This window comes from Canis lupus, chromosome 28 (genome assembly GCF_011100685.1).
Source record: "Canis lupus familiaris isolate Mischka breed German Shepherd chromosome 28, alternate assembly UU_Cfam_GSD_1.0, whole genome shotgun sequence".
NCBI classification, from domain to species: domain Eukaryota; kingdom Metazoa; phylum Chordata; class Mammalia; order Carnivora; family Canidae; genus Canis; species Canis lupus.
In genome coordinates this window covers 40,703,568-40,725,944 of record NC_049249.1, presented here as the reverse complement: position 1 = coordinate 40,725,944, position 22,377 = coordinate 40,703,568, and the positions used below count along the sequence as shown (strand labels likewise).

The 22,377-nt window shown below is 66.3% G+C and overlaps 1 protein-coding gene across 2 annotated transcripts in view; it reads left to right on the top strand.

Moving 5' to 3' along the window:
• The window catches only part of STK32C (serine/threonine kinase 32C), a 65,161-nt gene extending 42,784 nt beyond the window's left edge, over positions 1 to 22,377 (top strand). For both annotated transcript variants that reach the window (XM_038579172.1, XM_038579173.1), the window contains exons 3-12: positions 10,710 to 10,861; positions 13,529 to 13,702; positions 14,546 to 14,583; positions 14,681 to 14,770; positions 14,999 to 15,102; positions 15,623 to 15,739; positions 16,824 to 16,949; positions 17,034 to 17,165; positions 21,005 to 21,072; positions 21,785 to 22,377. In XM_038579172.1, the coding sequence (XP_038435100.1) occupies positions 10,710 to 10,861; positions 13,529 to 13,702; positions 14,546 to 14,583; positions 14,681 to 14,770; positions 14,999 to 15,102; positions 15,623 to 15,739; positions 16,824 to 16,949; positions 17,034 to 17,165; positions 21,005 to 21,072; positions 21,785 to 21,905 (1,122 nt within the window). In that variant the 3' untranslated portion in view covers positions 21,906 to 22,377. The remainder of the gene's footprint in view (positions 1 to 10,709; positions 10,862 to 13,528; positions 13,703 to 14,545; positions 14,584 to 14,680; positions 14,771 to 14,998; positions 15,103 to 15,622; positions 15,740 to 16,823; positions 16,950 to 17,033; positions 17,166 to 21,004; positions 21,073 to 21,784) is intronic.

The following is a 22,377-nucleotide window of genomic DNA, read 5'->3' as shown; positions in this document are numbered from 1 at the left end:
TGGGGGCTCCTACGCAGCTGTGCAGCCTGGGGACCCCCCTTCCCCCAGGTCCAGCTCTCGGGGGCTTATCTGTGGAGACGAGGAGAGCACCGGCCAGCTGCCGGGGATGAAGCGCCCGGACCAGCCTGTCTTGCATCTCTCCAGTTCACGGGGAAAGGACCGGGGTGATGGAGTACAGCGCGCCTTGCCACAGACCCCGACAGCCCTGAGCAGCCTCGTGACCCCACTGCGACCAGCGGATCCTCACGTGGACCCCGGAGAGGAGGCGGGAGTGGGGAGGTGGGGGCCAGTGTGGGAAGTGCGGGCCTGGGGCTGGGGGCCGTGCGTCTTCCCTGGTGGGCCCCGTGTGCGGGGACGCCCAGCGACGGCTGCGGCCACACCTCAGGACGTAAGTGACCAGCCGCCCGCAGCTGCGCCAGAGCCTGTGTACGGCGTCCTCCCCTGAGACGCCCGGGCACCGGATCTGACTCTGGGTCTAGAAATCCAGGTCCATGCACTCTGTTCCCATCGCGTGCTCAGGTGTGACCCGACCACGCCGCCCGCCTTGGGGAACCTCAGGAAGCACTGCTGAAGGCAGCCTAGCAGCGGCACGAGGACTCCGCGTGTCCAGGGGTGTCTGTGGGAGCCAGCGGCCTGGCACCGGCCACCCTTGGGCAGGGCCACTTGTCTCCGCATGTGCCCAAGCCCACAGGGCTCCACCCTCAGAGCCACACAGGTGCCACCAGGACCCACGGTGGTGAAGAGCCTCATCCCATCCCAGAGAAGCCGGCGCTCGAGTCTGTGCACTCACACTCGCACACTCACAGATACACTCGCACACACAACGGCCCAAATCAGCAAAGCCCCAAATGAGGCCAAGCAAAGTAGAAAATCATCCAAGCTGATGATAGAAGAAGTTGAAATCATGGATAGCCCAATGAACAGAAGAGATTTTTTTTTTTTAATTAAAACTGTGCCATTAAAACATCACAAGGTACCGTACGGTCTGTCCATCCCACCGCCGGGCCCCGCAGGACGGGGCAGGGCTGCATCACGCTCACAGGCGCCCAGAGGGGGCGGGGACCCGAGTGTCCCGCATGGACGGACGGACAGACAGAGGAACATGGCGGGTCCGGCCACTCAGCAGAGCATCTCACCCCCGGGAGAGGAGGTGCAGACGTGCCCCGAGGGCCCTGAGGCCTCGAGGACCCTGAGCGTGGCCTCCGTCTGGCCCCGGGGTCCCGGGCGTGCTTGTGCTCCAGCCCTGAGCACCCGACATGGGGGCCCCCCCCCCCCCCCCCCCCCCTGCATCAGCCTCCCTGGGGAAGCCAGCGGCTCAAGCTCTTGCCTGGCCCCGCACCTGGGCTCCCTGCGCTGCTGCCCCGCCCCCCGCCGGCTCACGTTCACGTTTTGATTGCACGAGCGACCTCGCACGCAGCTCCTCCTTGGGCCGCCCTGATGGGAGGCATTTGGCCACAGAGCCAGCAGTCACATGGGGGCCTCTACCCAGCTGACCCGTGTCCATTCCCCCGTCACAGAAGGGGCCCTGCTGGGCGGGGGCGGTGGGGGCTCCCACAGCGAAGGTTTGGGGGCACAAGACGCTGGCTGGAGAGCCAAAGGGGCACGTGCATGCCTCAGGGGGAGGTCAGCGCCTGGCTACAAGAGGCTGGACAGCAGCAGCCAGGGCAGGGCTGAGGGCACAGCGCCCCCCCCCCCGACCCACCACGGGGAGCCCAGTGGGGGAGGGGTCTGCCCTGGACGCCGCCAGGCGGGGGGCCAAAGCGAGATGGGACCCACAGGTGCCGGGCGCTCCCCCAGCGGTCACCGTCTCCTGCGGACGTGCAGGCCCAAGGACGCCCAGGGTGACAGCCTCCCGGAGCAGCGGCTGGCAGACGGCTCATCACCAGCTCCGAAGTGGCCCAGGGCGCTGCGTGACCTCACTGGGTTGGTCACTGGGTCCCCGGGCTTTGCTTCTGTGCCTCTAGATAGCCGTCTCCCTAGGGAGTGATTCCCAAGGAGCACGCCCACACCCACTGGCTCGTTCTAGCCCCTGGACGGCGTTGGGCGTTGGTGTTGAGCGGACGGCCGAGGGGGGGCCCACAGCCCCCATAAGTGTCCCAGCTGAGAAGGAGGCTTCCTCTGCGCGGCCGGAGGCGGCCTTCAGGGCTGGGGGCGGGGGTGCTGCCCTGGGAGCCCCGAGGGTCCATCTCCAGCCAGGGTATCCGCCAGCCTGTCGGTTCTCAGCACACCCTCAGCCCCCAGGATCCCCCCTCCAGGCACCCCAAGCACTGGCGCTGAGCTGGGCCCTCAGCGGTTCCCGGGGGCCACAGGGCTGCTGCAGGCCCCCCAGGCTCCACACTTGGGGGGGTGGCCTCGCGTCTTCTTTCACGTTTAATGTTGGGAAACTTCAGGCATAAACACCCGTTCCCAGTGGTCGGCCACCGTGTCTCCGCCGCTGCCCACATGGGGGGGCTGACCTGCACCCCCAAGGCGCCCGTGGTACCTGCAAACGTTTCCGAGTGTGCTCCCACAGCGCCGGTACCAACCCCCCCGGGGTCGTGGGCGCGGATGGTTCGTGCAGCAGGTACCTGGTGGGACACACACCTGCCCACGGACTCACAGATGTCTGGTGGTTGTGACGGTGACGATTTACACGGGGGCTCAGAAGGGAGCCTGGTGCGGTCAGTCCGGCACCGTCCAGCTGGCCCCTGCCCCTTCTCCCTGCGTGTCCGTCCTCCACTGACTGTCCAGTCGTGATGTGTTGGTTGCAGACGGGCCCCACCTGCCCTGCCCTCGTGCGAGCCGGCCGTGGTGTAGACCTGCGGGGTGGAAGGGGTTCCACGAGCCGCGGCCACGGTCCCCGTTGGAATTGGGCGGCCGGTGAGGACGCCGCTCCCCTGATGCGCCGTGAGGCTCACATGCCAAGCAGTTTGGTGCCAGTTCCGCCATGTGACCTTCCTCTAGGACGAGCGGATCTTGTCTGCGTGGGCGGAGGGCAGCTGGGGGAGGATCCGGGCCTCGCTCCCCTCGCCGGGCAGCTGACTCCCTGCCGTCCTCCCCGCGGCTCGCAAAGCAGTTCCCTCGCCAGGCTGCGACCGCGGTGAAGACACTTCCGCTGTCCTCCATCCTCGGTGGCCCCGACCCCCCGTTGGCCGCATCGCGCTGGTTCCTGGGCCCTCTCGACGCAGTCGCTGTCCTGGGGGGTGTCATTGTTTGCAGCTGTGACGTGACGCTCAAGCCCCGAGGGGCACGGCCTCGGTTTCCCCGTGGGACCCCCCGCTCCTCCCGGCGGAGGTGACACCTACAAGCCACAGTCTGGGCACTCGGGCCGCTTGCTGTTCCTGCACTTGGCCACTCCCGACAGGCCTTGTCGTGTCCAGAGGGAGGGCCGTGGGGCATCCCCTCTGGGTCCCTTGACGTCGTTCCTGTGATGAGGGTCCCGCCTCCTGGATACACACCTAGTTTTATAGTTTATTTTGCTCCCAATTTTTACAGATTTCCCTTTGCATTGACTGTAATGCTCGTGGAGGTGACTGGCGTGGGGCCGGGTGGAAATCTGTCAAGTGGTCGCTCAGGAAGGAGGGGCCTCTCCTGCTCGTCACCCCGTTTCCTCTTCCTCCTGTAACTATCCCGTTGGGAATAGTTGGGTGTGTACATCCATGCGTGTCTCTGTGACCCGTCCGCACGACCTGCGTCCGAGGTCAGCGCTCAGGTCCCTGAGCCGCCGGCCCCGCCTTCGTGCTTCGCCCCTTCACTCACCAGGTTTCTACACGTTTGCACATGAGCCTCCGCGTAGCTCTGCCCGCGTGACCTTGGCTTAGTTCCCGGGCGTGGACGCGGGGGCCGGAAGATGAGTAAACGCTCCCGTGAGTGAGTGGCTGGACGCAGGCCGCCCGGGCCGGCTCCGACTCCGTTGGCCTCCGAAGCTCCTGCCAGAATTTGGACTCGCACCGGCCCGATGAGCCCCGGCGTCTCGGGGAGCCTCCCTCTACCTCCTGCGCTGAGCAAGGGGGTGGGTGCATCATGTTACGTGTTAGGAGGCCGTTTGCACATCCTCTGCCTGTTTTTCTGGGGGCTTTTAATTTTTTATTTTTAGAGGCTCGTTAGGAACCCAGGATTCTAACGTCTTGTTTCTGATATAAATTGCAAATATCTTCCGCTGGGTTGTCTTTAGGTGTTTTTTTCCACGTAAAATACTTTTTGCAGTGTAGTGTCTTGGTTATCGATCTTTGCCCTTGTCGCCGGGGATGTCATGTCACAGGACTGTCATCCGGCCTCGGGTCACGGAGGCCCCCGTCGCGTTCTCTGTGATCACATCGGCGTGTCAGCTCTCAGGTTAGAACTCGTGCGCCCGCGGTCTGTCCTGGCTTGTCACTGTCGTCGATGGATCCAGTTATACCTTTTTATTGTCAAGCCGTTCAGTGATCCCAACATCGCTTGTTAAAAAGTGCATCTTCCCACGAATTTGAGATGCGGCCTTTAGGATACATCCTCGCCTGCTGGGCCTGTTCCTGGATTTTCTCCTCGTTTCCCGCGGCCTGCCGTCTGTCCTGCCCCAGGACCACGTTCCCCGAGGAAGCTCCCGTGCCCGACGGGCAAACTCACTCCTTGCTCTCCTGCTGAGGGACTTTTGCTGCCCGCTTGTGCTTGAGCGTCTTCCCAAATGACCGACTCGTCGGCTCCAGGAAGAGGCAGACACAACACAGCAAAGAACCAGAACCACAGTGAACCGCGCCGGTGGTGTTCCCGCTGCGCTGAGAACCACGTGGGGAGGCCCGCGGGCCGGTGAGGCGCAGTCGCTGGTCGCTGGTGTCAGGGCCTGGAGCCGCCACCTGCCCGCCCACGCGTGTGCTCGCTCGCTCCCCGGGGCTGACGCTTACCCGACTCTGTCAAATCCAGAGGAGAAGCGTGTCGTCTGGCAGCCGAGGCGGTGTCGTGTCTCGTGTCTCGTGGTTCTGGCCCCAACCCCGGGCTCCCTTGCTGGCCGGGATGGGGGCTTCAGGGGCCGCCGCTCTCTCATCCCGCCTCCTCATCCACAGTCCTCCTCCATGTGGCGGGGCCGTGGTGGACCTGCCCTGGGCTCGCTGGAGGGATGGGACGAGCCAATGGATGTGAACCCCACCCGACCCCGGTGTGCAGGGCCTGCTTGATGGCTTGTGGCGGGTGGGGGCGGGGGGCCGTGTGCACACGTCACCCCGCGGTTGACTCGCTGAGCATCCTGGGGCCCTGGTCCTTCTGCCTGGAAGGAGGCTCCTCTGGGTGGCACTGGGACCCTCCTGCTTCATACGTCTACTAAAATACTCATGACCGTGAGCCAGTCCTGCTCACGCGCTGGCGGGGCATCCGGCAGACAAATCCCTGAATCCCAGGGGCCAAGGGGCTGCTGGAAGAGCGGCCGGGGCCGGGCAGCGCAGCAAATGGTGAGCGGGACGAGGGGTGGGGCTGAGGGACGTCGGACCCCGGGGCTCGGGGCGCGCAGGTCCGCTGCCTCCACCTCCCGCACGCCCACTGCGGCCCACTGCGTGGACTGGCCGCCCGGCCTGGGAGACAGCGCCCCCAGCTCCCGGGGCCCTGGAGGGCGGCCCCACGGCGGCCGGATAGCGGGGGGAGGCGGTGCCGTGGCCCCTGATCTCCCCTCCCTCCGAGGGCGCCTGCCTGCCCTCCCAGGCTCCAGACACTCCCCAGGGGGCCCAGGAGACACTTGCCTTATAACCTGGAGGCTTTAAGTACCTGCTGTCAGGCATTTGCTTTCTGGGGAACAGAAATTACTTGGGAAGGAACAGAGCTTGGGGTGAATCACTAAATCTGCCAAACACGCCCACGGTGTCGAATCCAAATGGCAGCCACCACGCGTCACCCAGCACCGCTCCTGGGCCGCCCCTGGGTGCCCCCTCCCGCCCGCGGAACCCCAGCCGCCCTGGCGCCGGGTCACAGACCTCGTTCCCGTCCCTGCTTCACCTCGAGATTGGGGGAAGCGGCTCAGGAAGCCGAGCAGGGCGCTGGGGGAACCGGCGAGGTGGACAGCCTGCTTCCAGCCTGGGGGGGCCGAGTCCTAAGAGGCTGAAGCACTTCTACTTCCTCGTGTACACGCGCAGCCTAAGCGGCGGGCTGGGGAGGCTGGGAGGGAGCTGGGGGGCTGTGGGAGCTGGGGGCGCTGAGAGGCTGGGGGGCTGATGGGGCTGGTGGGGCTGGAGGGCTGGGGGGAGCTGGGGGGCTGTAGGAGCTGGGGGGGCTGAGGGGCTGGGGGGCTGATGGGGCTGATGGGGCTGGGGGGGCTGGGGGGTTGCTGGGGGTTCTGGGAGAGCCAGGAGGCTCGGGTGCTGGTGCCCGTCCGCAGCCGCAGACCCCGTGCCCCCAGCTCTCTGGGAGGACTGGGGCACTGGCTGGCTATGGGAGCTGGGGGACTAGGGGGACTGTGGGGGCTGGGGGACCTGGGGGGCCTGGGGGACTGGGGGGAGCTGGCAGGGCTGGCAGGCGCTGTGGGGGCTGTGGGGTCTGGGGGACTAGGGGACTGGGGGTGCTGGGGGTTCTGGGGGAGCGAGGGGGCTCGGGTGCTGGTGCCCGTCCGCAGCCGCAGACCCTGCACCCCCGAGCTCTCTGGTCAGGGGCCGAAGCGGAGCCTTTCCACCTGCCGGGGCCTCCAGCCCTTCTGTGCTCCCCACTGCCTCCGCGGGAATCCTGGCGCCCCACAGCCCTCGGGCCTCCCAGAGTGGCGTGGTCAGGCGGCCTGGGTTGGGGAACGAGGGGAGCGGGAGGCTGGGCTCTCCGAGGAGGGGCGGCGGGCGGCGGGCAGGCCGAGGCAGGCGGGGGCTGGGGCGGGCAGGCCGGGGCTGGGCGCAGCCTGCTTCGCTGGAGCCCTCACTCGGGATCTCAGATCAGATGCGGCCCCTTGAGGCCCAGACGCCGGGTCGGGAACTCGTCTTGGGCTGGGCATCAGGACCTTCATGTCGGGGTGGACCCCTGTCTTGCCAGGGGCGCACGGTCTCCTGTGATTCCGGGCCCGCCGGGAAGGGGCCTTCCCTTGTCTGCAGGGCCCGGAGCCCCGAGCGCGGGCACCCGGCTGGCACATCCTTGGGCCGCGGGCTCCCTGCTCAGCGGCCGTCCGAGGCACACGGGGTGTCTTACGTCCGGAAACCCAAGCGGCGAAGAGCCAGCAGTGCTCCCAGCCCAAGGCGGCAGGAGTGGGTCTTACCCACGAGGTCACCCAGTGCCACGCGATCGAAGCCGTCGGCTTCTCCCTCAGTGTTGGAAGGTCTGGTCTGGCTCCGCGATGCGATTTCAGGGACCCAGACACCTCTCCAGGTCCCCGTGGAAGCGCTCCCCTGCCCGTGGGCGGCCGAGGATGAGCTCACTTGTCCCCTGGCTCCGAAGACATTTCAGCGAAGTGTGGGAGGGCGACAGTCGCCGGCTCTGAGGGGCGAAGACCGAAACAGCTAGAGCCGGTGAGAGTTTATTGCAAAAATGACGCAGCTGACAAGGAAATTTGGTTATTTCTGTGGCACGTGGCATTTTATGACCATCGTCAGCATGACCGCTGATTCTGCGGACACTAAGGATGTTGACGCTTCTGGCCATTTTACACGATTTCCGAAACACGCGTGTCAGTAGCCTGTGTGCGGGCCGTGCCGGTGCAGCGTAAAGAAGATTTAGCCAACCTGTAACTTCACCGTTTCCCCTGAAACGTCACGTGTCAGAGAAGCCTGATTAGTTTAACTTCTGTATTTTTATAATGAGAAATGACAAATCTTACCCCCCACCCCCACCCCAGGACCCTCTGAAAACCCCAGAGTTCGTTTGAGGTCAAAAAGACTATATTAAATTTGACTTGGGGAAGTTTGTAAAACATGTCAGAAGGTTTAAAACACTCGATTAAAAAATAATAATAATAAATAAATAAAACACTCGATTAAATAAGATTGCAGATCACAACGCTTTTATACAATATATTTAACCAAAGGAACAAAGATTTAGGAAGCAATGTACTTGAGGGGGAAAAAAATACTTTGTTCTTTGAATACTGAAAAAGCTCTGTTTTTAAAGTAATCTAAGACCTGATCAAGACAATGTGAAACACGGGAAATTATTTTGCTAAGTCACAGAATCTTTGTTCTCTAGGTAGATTACTCAAAAGGTATTAAAAAAAAAAAAACCTTTTATGACCTTTTTTCATGAATATGCCATTTCAGAATTTTTAGAGATCTGGCTTTTTTTCATAGCACAGTTTTTCTTAATGTGGCAAATGCAGGTCTCGTAACAGACCCAAGTCTCTTCCTACTTTTATCTATTGAATTTGGGTGTGTTTTTTTTTAAACAATTATGCTTGGATCACTTCCAAAAATTTCATGAGACATTAAACAGCTACCCGTCATCTTAAGTCATTTTTTTTTTTTTCTGGTGCATTTGGGAGCATGGAGATAAAATGAGCTTATTTGACTAGTAAACCTGGGGAGAAAGCTGTCTGTGGGCATTACGGTCCGTGTGGACGACTCTGAGGACTCCCCGTTCTAACTAAGCAGCGAACTTAGACCAGCTCGTGTCTCCCGAGGACGATCCTCCGTCAGAGGACTTGGGACACGCACAATTCAGGTCCGTGTTTCTGGGAGATTCACAAATACCTTATGCAACACCCGTTTCCCGGGCCCACGGAGCAGCGCTGAGCGCAGGCAGCCCCTTGGAGGCGGGGGCGGGGGGAGGGCAGCGGGAGCAGAGTGCGTCCCTGGGACGTGAGGTCCCCTGTCCCGTGTCCCCCCAGCACCGTCTATGGGTCCCTGTGGGAAGCGCTCCTCAGGGTGTCCCTTGTCCGGGTTCCCATCGCTCCTTCAGGAGTCCAGTCTCCTCCGAGGTTTTCGTGGCAGTGAGCGCGCCCTCAGAAGGAACCTGCATTTTCTTCAAGGAGTTTGGGACGTATTTTCCTATTTTCAGGGATTTGGGATCATTTTTAAATTCTTCTTTTCCCTTTTTCTCCTTAACCACCTTTTCGTGGTGGGGGCCCAAATGAGGGGGCGCGTGAGGGGGCCTGGTCACAGGGAGCCGGGCCGTGCACCCAGCCTGCACCACCTCCAGCACCAGGGTCGGGGGCACGGGGTCAGGTGCACTTTGTGGGGGGGCGCGGGGTTGGGGGCACAGGGTTGGGGTCGCACAGGGTCGGGGACACAGAGTTGGGGGCACAGGATCAGGGAGCACAGGGTGGGGGCACAGGGTGGGGGACACAAGGTGGGGGGCACAGGGTCGGGGGCACAGGGTGGGGGGCACAGGGTGGGGGGCATGGAGTCGGGGCACGGGTCCAGGTCGGGGCACAGGTCAGGGCAGGTTTACCGCGGGCCTGAGCCTCACCCTCGTCTCCGTCTTACTGAGGCGGCTCTAGGAGCAGAGACATGCTCCGTGGCCCCTGGTGGGTTCACCCCTCGCAGGGGCTCCCCCGGGACGTTGTTTAGGAAGAGAGCTCCCTCGACAGTCCTTCTAGGTGGAAAGTCTGAAACTAAAGGTGCACCTGTCTTGACGGACTTGACATCATTCACCCATTTTATGAGCCTGAGGGCAGAGCCCGCTTGGCTGGACTCCGTGTCCCCCCCAGGCCCCCGACCCTGCGCTGAGCTCCCCGCAGACGGGCAGGAGGGACCGGCGCCCCCGCCTCCCAGCCCCCAGCGACCGCGAGCCCTTTGGAGCCGCTTCAGGTGCGCGGGGCCGCGAGGACGGTCGCTCCCGGCAGGTTCTGCGCACAGACCGCACCCCGCATCGGCGTCATGGGGTTTCCCTGCCTCCCGCGTTGGAAGCCTCTGTGGGATGTCACGGTTGCTTGGAACCTGTTAAGAGCCGTTTGCTCGGCTGCGATGAACGTCTTCTGGGAAATCACCTTCATTTCTTCGGACGCGTCCGCGGGTGCGGGGACGTGGGCTTCACCCAGCAGAGCTGCATCCGCGGGTTTGGCCCAGACTCCGATGCTCATTGAGACTCTGGTCGAGCCCAGGCCCCCGGGACTGTCTCCCGCGCACCTCGTGTTCCAGAATCTTCCACCTTCACCCCCACCCCACTTCCTTTCGGAGACCTGTGTCCTTGGTCGCGAGCGATGCCCGTCGGCCCCTGGGGCCTGCCCCAGCCGGGTCTGCGCTGCTTCTGTGCGTGTGTGTCCCTCCAGCCTGACGCAGACGCTTAGCCAGCTGAGCCCTCCAGGCGGCCCCCTCTGAGCTCTTTTAGCCAAACCAGACTTCTATGCATATTGGTGAGATTTGTATTGAATATCATATTTTCTTGCAGAATTCCAAGTATGAATTTTGAGTCTTTTAGCCAACTATTTTGAAAAACTAGCGTGAGCACCACCGGCATCGCTAATGGACGTTGCAGGGTGGTGCCCAGGGGATTGGCATGGAAGCGCCGAGCAGGGACCCTGTTATCACCGGAGGGGCCCCGTTGCGAAGGGGACGGTGGCCCGGGGTTGTTGAGGACAGCAGCTCTCACACACGGGGCCTTCCCGGGTGCAGGGCTCTGGCTGAGGGGTCTTCCTCTGCCCCCCAGCAGCCCTCCCAGTCAGCTGCTGCTCCGAGCCCCGGGAAGGGGTGCCAGGTCATCGTGGCTGAGGGGCCTGGGCCCCTGCGCCATGCTCTCGGCTGGGTCCTGCCTGCTTACGAAGGCGCCTTGCACCAGGCCTTGCAGTCCTTTCCGAGTCACGTCTGTGCGGCCAGGGTGGGGGGCCGGCGTGCTGGCACCTACGCTGAGTTCCCTGTGCCCTCCAGGTGTGCATCGTGCAGAAGAGGGACACGGAGAAGATGTACGCCATGAAGTACATGAACAAACAGCAGTGCATTGAGCGGGACGAGGTGCGCAACGTGTTCCGGGAGCTGGAGATCCTGCAGGAGATCGAGCATGTCTTCCTGGTGAACCTATGGTGGGTGACCCGCCGCCCTTCCTGCCCAGGCCCCCCTCGTGTTCCCTCCTCCCTTGCCTCCGGGACGCCCACAACCTGTCCCCGCCTCCCCAGCCACTCACGTCGGTTCCCGGGGCCAGAGCTGCCGGGTGTGCGGGGCGCCCTGTGTGAGTGCAGGTCTGCCCACGCACAGGGAGGCCGGGCGTCCCCAGAAAGGAGGCCTGTGGCCCTTGGAGTCTCTGGCACTGAAGCCCTTGGGGAGGGTTTTGGGGCCTGAGCTCCTCCATGCAGTGGGCCCCACGACCACCCCTGGAGAGGAAGGACCCCATAAGCTGCAGCGAGATCACCGTCCTCCTTCCTCCCTGGGGTCCTGCTACGCAGGGTCCTCCCTGAATCCTCCCTGACAGCGTCCCGCCTGGGCTCTGGGCTCCCTGATGGGCTCCCAGACTGGGGGGCGTTCCCAGGGGCCCGAGGTGGGCACAGTGGTGCAGGCAGCTGGGGAGGCGTGTGACAGACGTGTCTGGTCCTGGTGGCGCCGCCTCAGGAAGACTTACACATCCCCGGGATGAGCCGAGGGTCCATTAGCTGAACACGGAGGAAGAGGCGGCCCAACCAGCACGTGGGGACAGACGCGTGGGACAGGGCATTGTGGAGAGTGACCTGGTGCCAGCTCCTCCAGGGGACACACTCGGGGCTGAAGGTCCCCCTTGGGCCATTTACCTGGAGCCGCTGCAGGTGCGGGAGGCACTTCACAGCGGCAGCTCAGCTCTGCGCGGGGGGGGGGGGGGGGGGGGGGGGGGGGGGGGGGGGGGGGGCGGGGGAAGCGGGGGGACGGACATGGTCCTGCCTGGTTGTGCAGGAGGAAGGAGCTGGGGGGCGGGCCCTGCCCGGGGAGTAGAGGGAAGGGAGCGAGGCGCTGAGCCAGGCCTGCAGGGCAGTGGAGCCCGGGGCTGCCCAGGCCTCCTCCTCCTCCTCCTCACCCCTGCACGCGGCTCCTGGCCTCCCTCACTGGCCCCAGGGCCCTCCGGTTGTCCAGGCCCCACGCAAGCAGACTGGCAGGGCCACACCCCGTCCCTGAGCTCCATGGGGTGTGCTCAGCATCCTGGGACTGTGGTTCTAACACTGGGGGCATCCAAGCACCCCTTACACCTGCCCCCTCCGCCCGACGGCCAGGGTGGGTCAGAGCCCTCGTCCTCAACAGCGGTGACTGCCCCCCGGGGTGGTAGTTCAGTGGGTGGGGGAGAAACGGCCTCACCGAAGCGGGGCCTGCTTGCAGCCTCACGGGAGCAGGCGCCTTCTGTGGTTGACCCTCAGCCATGGCACTGGCACGTGCTGGCCAAGAAGGAAGGCCCAGGATTTCCCACCTTGGGGGCCTCAGGTCCCTCCAGTCCCTCTGCCTGGTGGCCCCCAGCCCCCCCCCCCCGGTGGACTCCTCCACCCTGCTACACAGGGGTGAGAGTGGCCCCCAGTGCAAACTACAGATGCATCTATACCCGCAAAGTGCTCCACATAGGTGACTCCGGATGTGAGGCATCGTTAGAGTTAACGTCTCCCTGTCATCCTGCAGCCAGTACCCCGCCCCCCCCCGGGCTGACCTGCCCCCACCGGCCCGGGAGCCGGGCAGTCCGGGCTGCTGCAGCCTCACCTCCCAGTGTGGGAGGCCACCTGCTCTCGTCCACTGCTCCCCAGCACTCCTCTGGGTCCTCGGGCCTGGCGGGCCGAGTCTCTTTGCTCTCGGGTCCCATATTCCACTCCCCCGGCCACCGGCTCCTGAGATGAGGGGCAGGGAGGCTTCTGGTGGGCAGGAAGGGGAACACCACATGAAAGAGTAAATCCTTTGTAACGTTATTCCTAAAAGAGTCAGTTGCTTAACAATGAGCATTACCTCTGAGAGCTCACACAAGAGGTTACTAAGTGGAAGGAGGTCTTTTTTTATTTTTATTTTATTTAAAGATTTTAAAAAATTTATTCATTCATGAAAGACAGAGAGAGAGAGAGAGAGGCAGAGACACAGGCAGAGGGAGCAGCAGGCTCCATGCAGGGAGCCTGACGTGGGATTCGATCCCGGGTCTCCAGGATCACACCCTGGGCTGAAGGCAGGCGCCAAACCGCTGCGCCACCCCGGGATCCCCAGAAGGAGGTCTTTAAACTGTTGTTTCATTACTGCCGTCGTCCTCATCATCATCACTGTCATTTTCTTTATCATCGTCATCACCACCACCATCACCACCATCACCGTCACCGTCACCATCCCCGTCACCACTGTTGCTGGAAGCCGGCCCCTTGCCCAGCACTGCCTGAACAGTTTGCCTTGTGGCCTCCATTCCTTAACACCCCTCCACGGCAGATGTTTTTATCCCTTTCTAGAGAAGAGGAACAGCAGGGAAATGGCCAAAGGCCATGCTGTGTCCTCTCCCCACTGGCCGCTCCTGCATCTCGGCCCCTCGCTGGGCTGCCTCCCATCGGCACAGGCTGCTCTGTCTTTCCTGAGGGTCCTGGCTCAGAGCAGCTCCTGAGCAGCGGTAGAGTCAGTGCCTTGGGCAGGGCCCTGCTCCCGGGGAGTGACCGTGGGAGGCGAGGAGGGTGCCCAGGCTCTTAGATGGGGGGGGGGGGGTCATCGGGTGTGACAGGAGCTGTGACCCCGGCTCCCTAGCACGCATGTGCCATGTTCTCCCCTGGCACCCATAGGTACTCCTTCCAGGATGAGGAGGACATGTTCATGGTGGTGGACCTGCTTCTGGGCGGAGACCTGCGCTACCACCTGCAGCAGAACGTCCAGTTCTCCGAGGACACGGTGAGGCTGTACATCTGCGAGATGGCGCTGGCCCTCGACTACCTGCGCAGTCAGCACATCATCCACAGGTGTGTGCACACCTGCCGGTGGGGCGCCTGCCTGGGCCAGTCCACTTGCAAGGCGGCCACACTCCTGCAGAACCCGGACAGGCTCCTGCGTGCTCTGGCCCCCCCTTGCCTACACACCTGCCCCCAGGTGTGGCACCTGGGCCAGTCAGTGCCCCACAGCTGAGCACCCGATGTCCACGGGGGGGTGGATCCCGTGTGAGCAGCCCCAGGTGGGCCAGGATGGGGTCCTGGTCTGTCCAGCCTCTGATCCCTGCCGCCCCCGGCAGAGTCCATCTGCTCATCTGCCGCGCTCCAGGGGAACTGAAGTAAACTTAACATTAGCCAAGAGCAGATGAGATTAGGATAAAGTTGTATCCGCAGAACAACAGGTAAACAGGTGTATTATCAAGTCAAATAGATGGGCTCTGTGTGTTTGTGTTACGTGGCCTCAGCTCAGGCACTGAACAGTCACTGAGCGCCTCCGGGTGAGGCCAGGTAGGCCCAAGGCCAGGTGGCGGACGGCAGGGACCCAAATCGTCAGTCCTGCGCAGCCCCAGGGCTCTGGGGGAGGGGCCAGCCTGCAGGTCCCAGCGAGGGGGCTCGGGCACCGCGTGTCCAGCACGTTCTCCCGTCTGGCCTCAGCAGGTGGGGGGCGAGAGGCGGCCGTGACCCCCGGAGCAGAGTAGCTGCCTTCACCTGGCTCCGTCAGAATGTTGCCGGGTGGCACCTTCTCAAGCCCACGCGGGTCTCTGGGGCCTCCGCCTTGAGTGGGGAGGGGCCCTCGAGGGACCCCCGCCCTGCCAGGGACCACGAGGGATGACCGGGCCTCCCGGACCATGTCCCCGCTTCCTGCTTCCTCAACAGGGACGTCAAGCCTGACAACATCCTGCTGGATGAGCAAGGTGAGCCGAGGCCGCGGGAGGCTGGACGTGGGTGCGCCCCGCCCGCGGCACGCGTCTCCGGTCCTCGGGACACGTGCAGTGTCTTCTCTTCTCGTAGGACACGCACACCTGACCGACTTCAACATCGCCACCATCATAAAGGACGGGGAGAGAGCCACCGCGCTGGCGGGGACCAAGCCGTACATGGGTGAGCCGCGGCCGCCGCCTGCTGCGGGGTCAGACCTGGGGGCCCAGGCGGTGTGGGGTGGGGCGGGCTGCTGAGAAAGCCGGTGTGACCCCACTGCCCACACCAGGGGAGGGGGACCCCCGGGGGTCGGGGGGGTCACGGGGGAGGAGGGGCCCCAGGGGTCCGCAGGGGGGCGTCGCCGGGGCCCGTGCGCCCGCGGTTCTCAGCTGCCCGTCCCTCCCTGCGCAGCGCCCGAGATCTTCCAGTCCTTCGTCAGCGGTGGCAGCGGCTATTCCTTTGAGGTGGACTGGTGGTCGGTGGGGGTGCTGGCCTACGAGCTGCTGCGAGGATGGGTACGGAGCCCCCAGGGCCGGGGGCTGGCCCGCACCTGAGCCGGCTGTGTCCCCAGGGCGCCCGCGGGGTGGGCCGGGAAGGAGGAGGCCGCCCCACCCACCGGGTGCTCGGGGACAGCCCCGCACTCCTGGATGTGCACTTCGGGGCGTCTGCGGGGCGGGGGGAGCGGGCTGAGCAGGTCGGGAGGGAAGCCGCCGAGGGCTCCAGGGCCTCCGGGGCCTCCGGAGCAGAGAGCAGAGAAGTGACCTTCCTGTGGGGTCCCCGCGGGGGGCCCCGCATTCCCACCCCAGCGGCCACAGCCCGGCCCGCCCTCCACATCCCTCCTGGGGGGCACCCTCAGCCCCTCCTCTGGGGGAAGGTGCTTCCTTCCCGGCCACACAGGCCGCGTCTTCTGGCCAGTTCCCGGCCTCCAGCAGGCAGGGCCCAGACCCGGGCTCTTCCGGGGAGCTGTGCATGGGGGGGGGTGCCTCCGGGTGTGGGGCTGAGGCACCCGGTGCAGCGCTGCCTCCCCCGCCCCAGAGGCCCTACGACATCCACTCCAGCAACGCCGTGGAGTCCCTGGTGCAGCTGTTCAGCACGGTGAGCGTCCAGTACGTCCCCACCTGGTCCAAGGAGATGGTGGCCCTGCTGCGGAAGGTGAGCCCCCGCCCCCCCGTGCGAGGAAGGCCTCTGGGCCCTGCACTCTGTGTCCGTGTCCCCCCGACGGGGCTCACAGCCCGTCTGGCCGTGGCCTCTCTGGCTTGAGCTCTGGCTGTGAGCTGAAGCCACGTGGCCCTGGGTTAACCGAATCCCCACGGTCACGCCCCCACGCCACAGATGCCCAAACCTGGGCGCCCCGGGGCGGGGGCGGGCGCTGTGGGCTGGCAGCCGGCCTCCGCTCGCTCCGGCCTCCTCTACCCCGTCCTTCTGTCTGGGTCGGGCGGCCACCAGGCCCGGGGGGGCTCGGAGAAGACCTCAGCCCCCGCCCCCGCCTCCCACTGCCCAAGCACGTGGCTGCCGCGGCCCGGTGGGGGGCGCAGCCTGGCGGGGATGGGGCCGGGGCCAGCTCTTGCTACCAGCGTGCCTCCATCGGGGCCCGGCCGGGCTGGCCCCACGGCTCCCCACTCAGAGACCCCCCACTTGGTGCGCCGGGGCCTCCGGGGTCAGGAGCCTGCTGAACGCTCTAGGCCGGGCTGGCTCCCGGCTCCCGGCCCACAGGGCCCTCCCCCGCATGCCCTCACCCCTGCTGGAGGCCTTCGTCTCTGGAGCGATAGCCAAGCAGCTAACGGCCCGTCCCAGTCCCTGGGAGGCCCCGGGCCCAGCGTCCATGACGGAGCTCTCCCCCAGTGGGGCCGTGGCCTCCGGACGCCCGGACGGGGAGTGGGGACCGTCCACATGCCAGGACTCAGGCCCTGGGCAAGCCTCGGAAAGGGTCTGCTGCCTTCTGGCTAAGAGGAGGGACGGCACGCGGGCGGGGGGGACACCCAGCCTCCGTGACCCGGTCACACGGGGCCCTGGGGGTCCCCGGAGGCTGAGCCCAGGGGGTAAGCCCTGGGCCCGGTCAGACCCGTTAGACCAGGCCGCCCCCTTGGCCTCATTATGGCACGACTGAGGTCGGCGCCCCCTTTCCTTGCCTGGCCCTTGAGGTCCTCCTAGCGGGACCTCGCTGGGGTCCCTGGCGGGGGCAGGTGGCCAACCCTGTGCAGCAGGGTCGCGCCGTCTGACGGGGGCCTCGTTTCAGCTCCTCACAGTGGATCCCAAGCACCGGGTGTCCAGCCTGCAGGACATGCAGGCGGCCCCGTCACTGGCCGGCGTGCTGTGGCAGGATCTGAGCGAGAAAAAGGTGACGCCAGGCTTCGTGCCCAACGTAAGCCTGGCAGGCGGCGGGCGGCGGCTGCGGGGGCCATGGGGCGACCCGCGGGCGGGGCTCAGCTCCCTGTCCCCCCTCCAGAAAGGCCGCCTTCACTGCGACCCCACCTTCGAGCTGGAGGAGATGATCCTGGAGTCCAGGCCCCTGCACAAGAAGAAGAAGCGGCTGGCCAAGAACAGGTCCCGGGACAGCAGCAGGGACAGCTCTCAGTCCGTGAGTGGGCGGCCCGCGCGGCGTCTCCTCCCCCGACCCCCCGTCGGGCCCCGCGCTCCCTTCTCCCAAGGGGGAGGAAGTGCCTCTGCTGCCCCCGGGCCTGGGGATGCCTCACGGGGTCACGTGTGGGGTCACGTGCACACTCCTGTGTGCCTCCTCTTGCAGGGTCGCCCTTTGTGGGGACCCAGGGGGGACCCTCTGTTAGCCCGACTCTGTGTCCCAGGCCTGGGAGTTAGGATGCCAGCTGGGGGGACACGGTGTCATGGTGTCTGCGACCCCTCTCCAGGTCTCGCAGTGTCTCCCGGGTGGATGGGGGCGCCCCTGGGGAGGTCTCATGAGCATGAGATCAACCCTGCACCTGTCCCCAGGTACACCTGTCGCAGAAGCGCCTGGGGGTGCAGGTGTGGGGGTCACAGCCGTGGCACTGAGAGCGATGGGTGCCCCCCAGGCCCGTCTGAGCCCGGGTGTCTGCTCCCCGGTACCGGCGTCAGGCGGGAGCTGGGCACCCCCCCCACCGTGCTGCGGGTGCAGGTTTGGGGCCTCCCCGCGGCGGGCCTGGATTCTGGGGCGCAGCATGGGTGGAGCTGCAGGTGCGGCCCCCCCACTTCCAGTTTGGGGCCTGGGCGCTGGGCGGTGGGGTGAGCGCCACGCCCGCCCCTGCTCTGGCCTCCGCGGTGCTGAGACTGCGTGCGTTCCCGAGACAAGCGCCCGTCGGGGAGGGTCGCCGTGGGCCTGCTCTCCTCCTCCGGGACGCGTGGGCCCCGATGACGCGCAGCCCGTGTCCGCTCCGGTCCCCGCGCTCGGGCTTCCCGCGTCTTCCCGGGAGGCCAGCGCCCGACCCAGGGCCTCCGAGGTTTACTTCCGTGTCTCTTCCAAGTGTCGCCGTCTCCCTGGGTTGACCATCGCGGCAGCGTGAGCTCGGGTCAGGCCCTGCGCAGCCCCGGACGCGCTCGCGCACTGTGTCGGGAAGACGGCTCTTCTCGCGGCGGAGGCTTGGCGTCGTCTTCAACACTTAATTGGCCGAGACTAAGGGCTTATTCGTGTCCTCGTCTGTCTGTCCTCGGGCTAGCGCGGCCCGGTCCCGACGCCCGGCGCCGTGTGCCAAGTGCCGTGATCAGGCCCCGAGAGCCCTGCACCCCGGTGCCCTTCAGGCTGCTTGGCGGCCCTGGGCCCTGGCCCTCGGGGGAGCCCCGAGTCTGGGAAGCGGGCGTGGGCCGGTCAGCGGGTGTGTTCCTGGCAGTGCTGGGGCGGAGCCTGGCTCGGTTGCCTTCGCCCTGGGGGCCCCCCCGGGGTCTGATGCCCCAAGGGCCGGCCTTGCCGATGAAGCCCTGCAGTCGTCTGCCCGGAGACGAGGATTCATCCGAAGGGATTATTCAGGGAATACGTGGGGGGGGCGTCAGGAGGAGTCCCGTGGGCGGTGGCCTCAGCCCCACCCCGCGGGGACCCTGGCGTGTCGGCCCCGCCTCCAGGAAGCCGGGTCCACCTCCCGCCCCCAGCAGCCACCAGCTAAGGGCCGGGGGGCACGTGGGTTTTCGGGGCCCCCGTCTCTGTGCGTGTGTTGGCCAAGGGCTGGGTGGTGCCGGTGCGGGCGTCGGAAGGGCGCACCCCGGGGCCGGCCGGACACACAGACGCGCACCTCACGGCCGGGAGCGTGGGTGCCTGTGCGGTGTTCCCCGCGGGAAGGCCGGCGATGCTCAGACACGGGTGTGGCCCAGAAGCCCGTCTGTGCGGCGGCGGCTCCTCTGGGCGGCCACGGGAGACGACAGCGCCGCGCACGCCAGCCCGCCTTGTGTCTTCCGCGGGCGCCGACCCGCCGGGTGAGGGGCTTCTGGGAGGGGCCCGGGGAGCAAGCGGAGCCCACAGGGCCGGGCACGGTTCACCAGGTCCCCCACCGTGGACGCGCGTCCCCGGGACATCCAGAGGACGTGCCACGTCCCGCCCGCCACGTCTCGTTAGCATCACGCCGCCAGCATGGCGCGCGACCCGGACGTCCAGCCCAGCAAGGCTTTCTGGCTCCGTCGTGACAGGGAAGGGGCGGGTGAGCGCGGCCCGGGGCCACGGCCACGGCAACGCCGCCGTCCACCCGGGGTGAGCGCAGACCGGTCCTCGTCCTCCCGGGGACACGGAGGGGCCGCCCCTGTGGAACCAGAGCTCCGCGCGGCCTGTGCCCCGAAGGCCTCTGGCTCTGCCTGCGCCTGGAGCTGCCGCTGGGCTCCGTGTGCCGGGTCCCCACCGCCCGCCACGAGCCCCGGGCCGGAGTGAGGTCACGGGGAGCAGCGTCCCTGCGCCCTCGGTGTGGATGGTGGCACTTGTCACCGCCGTCCCAGTCCCGGGGCAGGTTTGTGTTTTATTTAGGATCCAGGCTGCTTTGTTGGGAGGGGCTGCGGTTCCCAGAGCTTCTCTGCCTTTTCCACCGTAACAGCTGTCCCCGTGGGCCCGGGGAGGGCACGGGGCCTCTGCTGCACGTGACTGCGCCATGACCAGGCCGAGCGCTGGCAGCGGGATGCAAGAGCCGCCGGGTGGGGCTGCGGATGTCCCCCCACTGTAGGGCAGGCGTGGCCAGGCGTGGGTGCAGGCCCTGGATCCACAGGCCTAAGGCCGGGCGTCCCCATCCCCCAGGTGTGCCAGGGGAGGGCTGGGACTTCCCAGCAGGGAGGCTGGTGACAGCCTCTGCCCCTGTGCCTGGGCCTCACCAGCGTGTGCCCCGTGCCCGGGCCGTGCACCGCTGTGGCCCCATCAGACACCACTAGACCCCGGGGCGCGGGGTGACCTGCTTGTCACTGCAGCCCTGCTGCCCGTGGCGGTGGTTCCTCCCGCCCGGTCGGGTCCAGGCTCGGGCCGTTCCAGCCTGTGGTTGTCGCCGTGGACGCCCCGGTGTGGTCCTCCTGCAGAGAACGGGCAGCGCCGCCCACCAGCCCCCGCCAGCTCGTCCCCTAGCGCCTCGCAGACAGGGGTGTCCCTTGGGTCCTCCCGGAGAACGCGGTCACCCGAGGGGCCTGAGGTTCTTTGACCTCGTTCCAGCTGCCAGCTTGTCTTGAGACTGAACCCCCAGGGCATTCGTCCCCTGCTGCTCTGGAATCTTGGCTGGGCCAAGATTCCACGGCCCCAGGAGCCACCCTGCCGCACAGTGGACCCCTCCCTGGCCAGGGAACGAGCTCCCGGTCACGGTCACGTGGGGCCGCATGCCCCACCTCTCCCCCCCTCCCCGCCTGTCCCCCTGCAGCAGGTGGAGCCTTTGTGACCTCAGCAGGTCGCGCACGGCCGGGGTCCCCGTGCTGCTGGTGACCGGAACCGATCGGAGGCCGGAGGGCGGGTACAGGCCGACGTCGGGGAGCCGCTCTGTGCCACCTGCAACAGCCCCGAGCGCGCACTGCTCTCCTTTCGTGGGCAGGGCCCTCCTGCAGGCGGGAAGGGGCAAGCGCGTGGCAGGGCTCCTGTGCCCACGTGTGTCCCCCCGGAGGCCGTCCCAGGCTCCGGGGTCCAGCTCCCTGCCCCCCACAGCCTCGGCCGTGGAGCGCGGAGTGGAGGGAGCCAAGCCATGTGCGGTCTCTGGCCACGTTTTGTCCTGCAGACACGGCCCCCGGGTCAGCGTCCGCCCTGAGCAGGGGCTGGGCTTCCGTGCGGGCGTCCCCTGGTCCCTGGCTAAGGGTCACCCCACCTAGGAGGTGCAAACCCCAGGCCCTGTTTGCCTGGGCAGTGTCTCCAGCCCAAAGGCAGGTCTCCAAAGAAAACCACAGGTGCAGGCGACGGGGTGCAGGAGGCTCAGGCCCCCACCTGAGGGATGCGAGGGGGCCCCAGAGCATCCACTGAGCTCATTGGTATGTTTTTCTGACTAACAGGAGAATGACTACCTTCAGGACTGCCTTGATGCGATCCAGCAAGACTTTGTGATTTTTAACAGAGAAAAGTGAGTGTGTGTTGGGGGGTGGGCAGCAGGGCCCGGCGGGGTGGAGGGGCTCTCTGGGCCGCGCTAGTCCTGACCCCTGCAGCCATGAGGCATCAGGGGCCCGGGAAGCGGATGCCCACCCCCCGGGGCGTCGGAGCAGCAGTCCTGCGGGCAGGGGGTGGGCGGCCCCGGTACAGCCTGTTGGGGGGCTCCGTGGGGAGGCACTGAGCAACTGCCCGCACCCTGGGGTGACAGCGGGCGGCCCTGCAGAGTCCCATGGGCGGCCACCCTCACGCCCCCGAAGACCTTCACTGAGTGCCGGGGACCGTGGGCTCGGCTGGTTGGCAGGAAGGCCCCACGTGGCTAAGACACCTGCTGCGGGGGGGCAGGCCCAGCGTGGGGGGCCCAGGAGGGGAGAGCAGGTGAGGCGGAGGGCTTCCTGGAGGAGGCAGCTCTGAGCCCGGCCCGCGGGCAGTGGGCAGTGGTTTAAGGCCCGGGCTTCCACGCTGGAGGCCAGCAGCGTGGGCAGGACAGACTCCGTCAAGGACTTGCGCTTGAGCAAGGCGTCCTCAGCAGCCCCCGCTCTGGCCCGAGTGGTCACCCCGGTCACTCTGCTCCCTGCGGTGCCTGGAGGGGCACGAGGGGCAGCCCTGCCCCCGGACATGTGGGGGCCCCCAGCACGCCCTGCGGCTGCTGCTGCGGCTGCAGGAGGCCCCCCTGTCTCCCCGCGCAGGCTGAAGAGGAGCCAGGACCCGGCCAGCGAGCCCCTGCCCGCCCCCGAGGCCGCGGACGCTGCCGACGACGCGCTGCCCGTGTGCGGCTCCATCTGCCCCTCCCGCCTCACCGAGACTTAACTCCGGTCGCGCTGGGGACTCAGTCCGCCCGGAGGACGTAGGACGGGCGGGGGCGGCGGGCAGAGGCCAGCGTGGACGTGCCCAGCCAGGCAGCCCGGCTCCTCCCGGCGCAGGCCCGGCTGGTGGCCCCGCCACTCCCTGGCTGTCCTCGCGGGGACGGGCCCACTGCGAGCTGCCCGCTGGCCCTCGGGGCGGACGGCCACCGGGGGCGGTCGGCGCGGCCGAGGACGGTGGGCCAGGGGCTGGGGGCGCCTCCCCCGGCTGCTCGGTTCCTGCGGTTGTGGCTGGAGGCCTGTGGCTCCCGGTGGCCCTGACCCGCTGCCGGCGGCCCGACGTCGCGCGCTGGCTGCCCACGGCCCACTCGGGCTTGTACGTTGGGGGGAAATGGAGTGTTTTTATAGATCCACACTGTTCCGGCGACTTCCGTGTTTCTGTAGATTTCTCACCTCTGAGCATCACGACATAAGAGCTG